Here is a 10,611-nt window from a genome sequence, read left to right as displayed (position 1 = left end):
CCCAACTCCACTTGCTACTCACAGCTTTTCTCTGTCTCTCAACTTGCTGTTGCCTGATGGGTTAAGTCCTACTCCTCTCTGCCCTGCATAAGTTCCAATGCTCATCAGTGTGGCTTTCACAAGCTCATTCTATTCAGATATGCTGCAAAAAAAACCAAACTTCTATTACTTCTGTGCCTATTTAGGCTCACTGAAGGATTTTCTATGCACCAAAGCCAAGCAGAAGGGAAGGGAGGTTAGAACTTTGCAGTGACAGTGACAACCAGCTGCTGGATCAGTCCAGCTCAAATACATTCTGGGCTTCTCAGCTTGATGCCTCTAAAAAAAGAGCCTTTTTTCCTCCCAAAACCCAGACTTTACTGGCATGGGAAAGGGGGACAGTGCAGAAAGACTTCAGACACTTTTTGATACAATCCCTTTGGTAGGTTTGCAGCTGGGGAACGTGGAGCAGACAATTACATCAAGTTCTGTTAGAAAAAAACAGCACTGAAAAGATGATGTTAATTCTCTCATTGCTTAACTTTAGACATGGAGCTCCCACTGTTTCTAACAGGCTGGGTCATGAAGTGATGACAAGAATCAGCCAAAGAGTTTAGGGTTTTTTTGTGATTTTTTTTTTTTATAAACACACAGATTCTTTGATGAAAATATTCACATTATTTTAATTAAGTGTTCTTTAAAAAGTGCTATCTCTTGTCACATATCATTAGATCCTACTGGATGCACAAATACTCAGCTGAGCTTTGAAATAATTAATGAAAATAACAAATATGTACAGAAATACTGAATATGGCATTGTTGAGAACAGGCACTGGGGCAGCTTTCAAGAGAATTCTGACCAGTTGACAACTTAAATTCCACATTATTCAAATATTCTCAGACATCAGCTTCACAGATGAGTCTCTTTTCCTTGTTTGTCCTCTTCACAATCATTGGCCTGCTCTTGTTGGCTGCTGTTCTCCCCAACAAGTCTTCCAAGATGTGATAAATGGTGTAAAGCCCTAGATGAGGAAAAGTGAAGGCTTCACCAACAGTGCATTTATTACTGCTTCTATAGAACACAAAATGATGTTGATTCCTGACAGCTTCACAGCTGGAATGGTGTCATATACAGTTTGCATCTCTAACTGTTTCTGCCTCTTTTGTTCTAGAGATTTTAAAACACACTAAGATGGGTTTATAAAAAGATAAAACAATTTGTGAGAGGGAAATTTTAAATAAGCCTTCTCAAAACAGGTGCTCACACCAACAGGTTCTAGGAAATTATTACAGAAGGGGTGTTCAACACAGGGGGTCAAACTGCAAAACATGATGTCACAAAATACAGCCATTTTCAGGACTATATTTTAAAAATAGAAATATCTTTTCCTTTTACATTACAGTATAAAGCTGTACTGCAACACTGAGTTGTGTTGAAACCAAAGTTCTGCCTGATAAACCTGGTTTTTTTCTGCCTTTTCTCATACTGATTATTCCCTCAGCCACTTAGAACTGTTCTGTACAACTCTACAATTTCATTCATGACTTTTTTTTTGCCTAGAAATTCTTTTCTCCACTGTAGTGAAAAAGAAAATATTTCACCCCATATTACAAACTTCTCCAAGGCTGATTATTTTCATGGCCATCTATGAGTAGTAATAATTATCTATTAATAGAGATGAAACACAAATGTTTAGTTCCAGAGTACACCTCTGCAACTATCCACTAGAGATTTCCCTGCTCCATTTTATTTGCTACTGGCTTATTCTTCATGAAGTTTTCAGCTGACATGAGAGCTCTCTCAGCTGATTTATCATTTTCTGTGCTTTCTAAAAATGGTGAAAAGTCAGAAAAAAAACCTGTGGGCACTTACTTCCGAATAGAATTAGTAAGAGGGATCTTCTCACTGTCACACAGTTTTAATTCAGCTTCTGCTTTGTCATAAAGCTTTAAAGAAAATAAAATGGTTAACTTGAGGAAGGAAAAGAAGGTGAGTAGGACAGAAACCACAGAATTTTTAGGGTGCATTGCACTGGGAAGTATTGCCAACAACTTTACAGCATTATAAAGTAACTGAGGTTGGGAGGGAGCTCAGGAGGAGAGCTCCTGCTCAAAGCAGAGGCAGCAGGGTGCTCAGGGCTTTAGCCAGGCAAATCTTGAGAAGCTCCTGGACAGGGACTGGAAAATTGCTCTTGAATAACTTGTTCAGGGTCTGGCTGTCTTCAGGGTTAAAAAGATTCTCCCAATGCCCACTGGGAACCTCTCATTTCAATTTAGGCTGAGGCTCTTGGAGGCCCATTCCACCCACCCACCAGATGCAGATAAACACAGAGCATTTCACTCACTCCTGAGCACAGGACACAGCATTTAAAAACTGTAGGCAAAGAATGTTAGGAAAAAAGTAAAAAGATATAAATGCTGGGGTCAGTTTTGGGTCCCTTGCTCCAAGAAGGACCTTGAGGGGCTGGAGCGTGGCCAGAGAAGGGCAACGGAGCTGCTGGGGAAGGGTCTAGAGGCCAAGTGTGGGGAGGAGCAGCTGAGGGAGCTGGGGGTGCTGAGCCTGGAGCAAAGGAGGCTCAGGGGAGACCTTCTGGCTCTGCACAGCTCCTGACAGGAGCCTAGGCGGCCTCTCCCCAGAAGGAAAAAGCCACAGGACAAGAGGGAACAGCCTCAAGTTGCCCCAGGGGAGGTTGAGGTTGCCCTGAGGAGCAATGTCTCCCTGGCAAGGGCTGTGCAGGGCTGTGCCAGGCTGCCCAGGGCAGTGGTGGAGTCCCCACCCCTGGAGGGGTTTCCAAGCCCTGGAGATGTGGTGTGAGAGACACGGGGCAGTGGGGACCTGGCAGAGATGGGGAACAGTTGGACTTGATGACCTTCAAGGTCTATTCCAACCAAAACAATTCTGTGATTCTCTGAGATAATTTTGAAACAGAAGTGCCACAAAATACCAACTCACTGCTGCAAAAGGAGGCAAGGAGAGAGTGCCTGAGAATGTCTGGCTTTTTTAACACCCAGCACATGCCCCTGAAAGCCTAGATCTGATCAGAGGCCAGCTCTTCCCAGCAGAGAGCTCCTGCTGGGGCAGCAGAGGGGAGCAGAGTGTGCTCTGTGAGGGCAGGACGGGCTGAAATGCTGCCATCTCCTGGCTCAGCAGCCCTGCTCCCCGCAGCCACTCCCTGCTCCTGGGGCTGCACCAGCAGGGAGAAGGGCCTGGCAGGAGCACAGGCTCATGATGCAGAGTACCTTGGCCCTGCTGGAAGTGCTTTCCTCAAGGTGACTGGAAAAGAAGTCTATAAAAGGACAGAGTTCTCAGAAATGCAGGCAAGGAACAACATAAGGAAATGGACAACTCACTTCTTCAAGCTCCTCCTTTCGCTCAGTGGTTTCGTCCTGACTTAGACTTCCCTGAATTGCTTGAAGTTTAAACAACAGGAGCTTCAAAGCTTCAAGGGGTCTGTGATGAAGACCTTCAGAAAAAGCATCTTCCTAAACCAAAACCCAAAGAATCTGGTCATACTGCAGCACACACAAACCAAACCAACTGGCTTTTGAAGTTTCCTGCAGCAGTTTCAAGGCTAATTTCTACAAGTGTTTCCCTCTACCTGTTTCTTTAAAAAAAAATATCTAAGTTTTACACTGGTTCATCTTAATTTGTGCTGCTGCATGGTCAGGGAAGTCAGTGTAAATATGTTGCCAGGAAGATGTGAAGGAACACAGAAAGACCTCAGCCTTGAGGTACAACAGAAGGATCTCATGGTGACAAAGATTTGCTGATCAGCTAGAAAGACTTGTGTGAAGAGGATTAATATGTAAGAATGGGAATAAAATAATGAATAATCAAAAAAGTAAATTCAATCCATTGTCCAATTCCAGTGCAATGGGTTAAATAAGTAAAAAAAATAAAAATCTGATATCTCTTGAACTTGACTCAGACCCAAGAGTACATCAGCCAAGCAAGGAAATTAGTGGTATTTAATATATCAGTAACAAAGATTTCTTCCTTTAATCCAGGCAGGAAAATTATGATTTAAACAATACATGGAGTGTAAAAGTCCAACTATTCCTAAGCAAGGCATTTTATAGATATGCTTTCTTAATAATAAGATCAGGGATTAGATTATCAGATTTAATAACCAGATGAATTTATCATGCTCAAATACTACTGTTAACTTTCTACTTTATATATTATAGAATTAAAAACCAATTTACAGGTATTCCTCCTGCTGATGTTTACCAGTCTTACAGATTTCGGGCACTCCCAGAAATCAATCCTTCATTTGACTGACCTGATTTTTGTCCTTTAGACAGTCTTCCAAGAACTTCTGTATGATCTGTGCCTTGGGGAAAGGTAGAGCTCTCTCCATGTCCTCACAGCACCCAGGCAACTGGTGCTGGCTAAACCAACATTAAACAACAGAGAAGAACAACAGGTTTATAAATGACAAGAATTGGTTTAAGATGCAGTTATTAGGACAAGACCAGCTCTGTTGTGTTGATGTAACACCAAGGGAGCATTGAGTAGTCCTGGCAGCATTTTGGTGGATGCATGACAAGCACACAACTATTTTTTCCAGTTTTGCCAGTAAAACTAAAACCTGGGTAGATGCAAAAAAAGACAAGGTAAGGATGTCTTTGCTATAACTTATTACACATGGAAGTGTTTTCTTATACCATATATTCCACCATTAATATTCAATATCTAAAGAAAAACAGTCACCTTCTGCTTATTTGCCTTTAGCTTTTATTCATTTGTTAAACATGGATAAAACAAACCAACAGTTCCCAAGCTTCTGGGGTGAAGGGAGCCTGGCAGACAACACCCACAGCCACAGACACTTTGCTGCTGCTTGAAATTCTACTTTTGATTTTTAGCATTTTTGGATCCTGTGGAATAATCCAATATCACAGAATAAAGGACTTGCTTATGCTGGAAGAGACCTTTAAGTCTATCAGTTCCAACTGTTCCCCCATCCCTGCCAGGTCCCCACTGCCCCGTGTCCCTCACACCACATCTCCAGGGCTTGGAAACCCCTCCAGGGGTGGGGATTCCACCACTGCCCTGGGCAGCCCTGGACAACCCTTGCCAGGAAGGCATTTCTCATGTCCAACCTAAACCTGCCCTGGCACAACTTGAGGCTCTTTCCTCTTGTCCTGTCCCTTGTTCCTGACCCCTCCCTGGCTCCAGGCTCCTGTCAGGAGCTGTGCAGAGCCAGAAGGTCTCCCCTGAGCTTCCTTTGCTCCAGGCTCAGCACCCCCAGCTCCCTCAGCTGCTCCTCCCCACACTTGGCCTCTAGACCCTTCCCCAGCTGAGTGACCTGACCATGAAATATCAAACATTGAGCACTAGCAAGAAATCCACTAGTGGATCTTTTCTGTATGTATAGGCCACATCACCACCACTTCCCATCCAGACACAGAAGCATGTGTTAAATACTTTAGGCATTTTCAAGAACAAGTTAGTCCAAAATATGTTTACTTACAGAGGACCTGAAGCAACTTCCCATGATCTCTCTGCTCCTAGTACAGCTGTTGTAGAAGGGCTGTCATCACCTTCCAGATGATTGGAGAAATCTTCAGGTGAACTCTCCAGACCTCTGTCAGCCTTCAAGGTAAGCAGCTCTTCTGAAAAAAACCCAACACCACCATGTGTCCAACCCTTTTCAAGGGCAGTATTTCTACTTTTATGTCATATTTCAAATAACTACAGACTAGAAGTACTTTACACAGAGCATAGGCCCACACAGCTCCTTTGGTTACCTTGGTATGGCAGCATGACAAATAAATCAGGAGTACATGGATCTGCAAGGCTCTGGCCAGTAGAATATTTAAAGTACTCAAGCATTCTTTCTCCTAATTTATGTAAAACAAATATCATGTGCTGCATTCAAGGTGATTTAATGTTTTTACTCCACTTCCATGCTGTAGAAAATATGATTAATTCACAATACAACATTAAATATTACTCATTAATGCTGTGAGTTCTTAGGCTCATTTTTTTCCTTGTTTTGTACAGGGTATTTTATGGTTGGACTTGAGGATCTTAAAGGTTTTTTCCAACCTAAATGATTCTATGATTCTATAAACATTTAAACTTAGTTTATACATATTATTTTTATATATATACACACACACACACACAGAACTTCTTGGAAAAAAATGATAGATTGATATTTATGCTTTCCATAACAAAGAACAAACTATTTTTTAATCTATGAGTAGATGTAGACAGAAGTGAAAGTCATTAACATTTTGAAATGTTAATCTCTTGTATCAAAAGCAAATCCTGCTGATGTTTCAGAAGGCAGAGATGGTGCTTCACCACAGGAGGACCTGCCTCTGAAGAGTGATGGGCCTGCTGCAAAGAGGAGCTACACAGGGAAAGTCTTTACAGAAAGTGAAGGCACCAGATAACCTAAAAAATGGGTTACAAATACCTCCTGCTGAGTGTGCAGAGTAGAGGAAAAAGACTGCATGATAAATTGTCTTCCTACCCAACCTGACAGGTTCATTTACACTGTGTTTAGGAATCTCTCTCTCCCAAGGTTACACTTCATGTAATTTAATGTCATGCTTGAAATTCTATTAAAATATTTATGGAATTACTGTCGTTATCATGGAGTAAGGCACTAAATAAGCCTCTGTAATAAATACTCTCTGCTGTAAAAGAAATGTTTAAATATTGATTTATGTTTGAAAGGTTGCACTTTAAAAGCTGTTTAACTTAGTAAGTGCTTTTGAGTAATTTGTCAAAGGTGGATGGGAATAAATGGGTGGCACAGTGCAGACTAACATGGCTAGAGAGTGGCTGGGCTACAAAAAATGTACTTTGTCTTTAGCCACGTGGCCTCAAAATTAAAAAAGAAATAATTATATGAAACCTGGTTGCCTCCAAACAGCTTTTTGGTGTGGCTTGAAAGGGAGTTATCAAACTGGAAGCACAAACCTGGATTGTCACAGTTGGAACTTTCTTCTGCTTGGTTATCACCTCTCACATCCAGCCAACCATCCTGTTCCAGAAGATGAGAACTGTCTTTCTCTCCAAAGTGTCTTTTTTCCAGGATCTCAAAAGCTTGTGAAGAAGCAGCTGTGCCTCGTGGATTAAAAGTTTGGCCATCACTTTCTTTAACTGAAGCAGAAAAAAGGTTATAGCTCTTCAGCCAGGCTGGGTAGTGAATATTGGGAATACTACTTATACCTGACACACTTAAGTCAGACTTTTGACTGGTGAGCCACCTTGGGTAGTTTTTAACAGGAAAAGTGTCAGAGTTCCCATCAAAACACAAGGTTCTGGAGCTTGCTTTAGAGGAGGCAGAACTGCACCCATCAGGTGTGTGCACACTGTGTTTCCTTTTGCTGGAGTCTTTGTGTGGGCTCTGGTGAGCAGCAGCTTTGCTGTCCTCCTGAAGCCTGCAGCCACTCCTGCTGTGGAGGGATGAGCTTTGGTAGGGGCAGAAAAGTGTCCTCAGGGACCGTCCTCTCCACTCACTGCTCTGCTGCCTTGGCTCCACGGGGGCACGTTGGGCAAAGGGCAGGGATCCATCTGCTGGGAATGCCAACAGATCATCTGTGGCAAGACTGACCAAGTCTGGGTCACACTCACTCTGTCTTCCAGGGGCTGGAGCAAAAGAATCCAACCCCACGTGCTGGTTACAGTCACACGGTGCTGGAAAATAAAGAGGGTTTAGGTGAAGTGCTGAACTTCAAGCCCAAAGGATCATTTGTAAGATCTAAGGTGAAGGAATGGTTTAAAGCTGAAATAAACTCTTCACCAGCAGGCTGGGAATGAGAGTGCAATGCAAGAGAGGGGCTGTTTCTGATCAGAAGCTTGGTGAAACCCTCAGGAAGTGAAATCTGTGTCATACAGGCTCCTGTGACACACCAACTGGACATGCAGAGGAGGTGACATGTGAGCAGAGTAACTCTTGAGGAGATGACATCTCTCACACAGCAGCTTCTCACTTCTTGCAATAATCAGAATGCTTATTTTTTGTTTGGGAAAAGTAGAAGGTATTTTTTTCAATACAAACCATAAACCAGAAGCTAAAGACTGCTAAAAAGCAGCTGTCTTGAGGAGAGAAAGAAAAGTGGGAAGCCAGAGGAAGGTTATAAGCTGAAGAAAAGAAAGCCCTGAATCATACAACATGCTGCTGGAACTGTTGGGCCAGTGCAATCCAGGGAAACATCTGTTTTTCCAGAGAGGAACTTTACCTGGACATGGGATTTTGTTATTTCAGATGTAATAGACAAAGCATTTGCAATATAAAAGGGCCCAAGCACAGTTATCTATTCTAGATCTTCACATTCATGTTTGTATAATTGATTAAGTATTTATTTCTTCAAGCTAAATTGAGTATGTATTTATTCAAGCTAACTAATAATGACAAAAGCCAATTCAACATTCCCCCCTTGGGTTAGATTTCAGGCCCAAAAGTACATTCCCTAAATATCAATAGGCAAGAGGGAAAATTTGTTCTAGGACAAAGCATTTTTAAGGGAGCTCCTTCAATGAATTATATTCTCTTGTTCCTCTGGAAAGGAAATGGAGATTTTTTTCCAAGGCTCCATTTTAAGCAATGATTTATATTGTCTTCAGCGTATAGAATATACAATTTCTATCCCATACTCTGGAAGTTATTGTTGTGTCTGTGAGTGTGGTCAGGAATTGTTGCCAATTCACCAAGCATTTAGGAACAAGAATTAGACAAATATTGCTACCCATGACCAAGCACCCCTTCCTACACCCTGGAGACCTGCAAGGAGTTGTGCAGGAAATATTCCTTCATGAAAACCCACCTTGGGTGAGATGAGGAGTGGTAATACCAATGGCCATGAAACCAAACCAAAAACAGAACAGCAAACCCCCAAACTTATGAAACACCCCATTTGCAGGGACCTACCAGGTTTTCCCTTGGCACGATGCTTTACAAACTTAATTTGTTTGGGAGTGCTTTGATAGATGTGGATTTTTCCAGTGCTTACTCCTGAAGATGTGAGGCTTAAATTAAAATCTTCAATATAAGCCTCCAAAGCCTCAGATGCAGAGCTGTAAAGCTTGTCCTTGTAGTGAATGAAGCTGTGGGAGCAGGGATTACTGCTGTCAATGCTACAGCTTGCTAAAAGAGAAGATATTGTTGAATCAGGAGAGCAGACACTGCTTCCTTCTGTTGAGCTTGCCATGCTTTCCATCCAGCTTTCTGTCAGAATCTTCACTCATCTTTTTCATCAATCTAAATGGAAAAAGGAACAAAACCACAAGAAATCATCTACACTGAAATCTCTCCTCTGACACTGTCACATAACCAGGATATTTAACTTGTTTTCTCATTCTTATTTTCCTAAAAATTACTATTTAGCTGTTCCCCTTGCTGCTTTTCCAAGTAAGTTTCTCATTTATATGTGCACCTCCTAGAAAAGTCAAAGGCAGCAAATAAAGGCTCTAGAAAGAAGACAGCAATAAGGAAAACTTAAGTTTTGAAACTTTAGTAGTGGGGGGAAAAAATATATCACGAGAGCAAGACAATCCAGCTCCTCACTAGCTCCAGAGGAAGTTCAGTACCCTGCTTTTGCAAGAATGGAATTTCACATAAGAACTGCTGACATGTGTCACACAAACATCCAATTCAGCAAATAAACACCAGAAGTATCATAACTTTTCATTTTAGAACCAGCACAAAACCACAGTTCACAGACAAAAACAGAAGTAAAAGTAGCTTAGTACAAAAAAAAACCCTAAATAATTACATGCAACAAGAGTGGAAAGCTACAACCCTTGAAGATATTCTTATCTATAACCAGAATGGGTACACACAGCAAAATAGGTTCACAAGCCACAGGGGAACACTTAGAATCATCTTATCTATGCAAATTTGTCAACCCAATCCAAGCTGCCTTTGTAACCCCACCAACTGTAAAGAGTGGGAAGTGCTGGCTGGTTCTAAATGCTGCAAAGAAACCTCAGGGTTTCTTGTGATCACAGAATTGTTTAGGCTGGAAAAGACCTTTAGGATGATCCCTGTAGGTAAAATAGTATCTGAAAAACTCTATTAAGGGAAAAGGTGCTGTGGCAAAGAATAATGTTATAGCCATTATCACATGCATACAAGGATCATCAGCAATAGCATAGATTTATATAAGAAAGCCACAGTGGGGACCATAGAACTGCTTAGGATGGAAATGGCCTTTAAGATGATCAACTCCAACCATTCCCCATCCCTGCCAGGTCCACACTGCCCCGTGTCCCTCACACCACATCTCCACGGCTTGGAAACCCCTCCAGGGGTGGGGACTCCACCACTGCCCTGGGCAGCCTGGCACAGCCCTGCACAGCCCTTGCCAGGGAGACATTGCTCCTCAGGGCCAACCTCAACCTCCCCTGGGGCAACTTGAGGCCATTCCCTCTTGTCCTGCCCCTTGGGAGCAGCGCCTGACCCCCACTCAACACGACGGACACACACGACGGACGCGGCGGGACGAGCCCTCAGGGCCCCTTCCCCTCACAGCGACCAGCCAGCGGGGGGAAAAGAAGCCCTGTGGGCAACACAGCCCTTCCGCAGCACCACGAGGGCTCGCTGGGCTAACCCGCCCATCCCGACCAGCTCATCCCCGAGCATCCCCACCCCTCAGCGGCCGCTCCGC

At 42.8% G+C, this 10,611-nt stretch overlaps 1 protein-coding gene across 1 annotated transcript; it reads right to left on the bottom strand.

Annotated features, from left to right (window-relative positions):
- Positions 1 to 889: 889 nt before the first annotated feature.
- LOC103774318 (chromosome unknown open reading frame, human C18orf54) lies at positions 890 to 9,162 on the bottom strand. Its single transcript, XM_008941711.1, has 7 exons — positions 8,853 to 9,162; positions 6,920 to 7,639; positions 5,457 to 5,598; positions 4,263 to 4,371; positions 3,331 to 3,462; positions 1,853 to 1,926; positions 890 to 1,001 (listed from the first exon to the last, which is right to left on the bottom strand). The coding sequence occupies exons 1-7, from the start codon at positions 9,160 to 9,162 to the stop codon at positions 890 to 892; spliced, it is 1,599 nt and encodes a 532-aa protein (XP_008939959.1).
- Between the last annotated feature and the right edge of the window lie 1,449 nt (positions 9,163 to 10,611).

This window comes from Merops nubicus, unplaced genomic scaffold (genome assembly GCF_000691845.1).
Source record: "Merops nubicus isolate BGI_N331 unplaced genomic scaffold, ASM69184v1 scaffold9326, whole genome shotgun sequence".
NCBI lineage: Eukaryota > Metazoa > Chordata > Aves > Coraciiformes > Meropidae > Merops > Merops nubicus.
The sequence above is the reverse complement of the archived record's forward strand: the minus strand, read 5'-3'. Positions and strand labels throughout refer to the sequence as shown.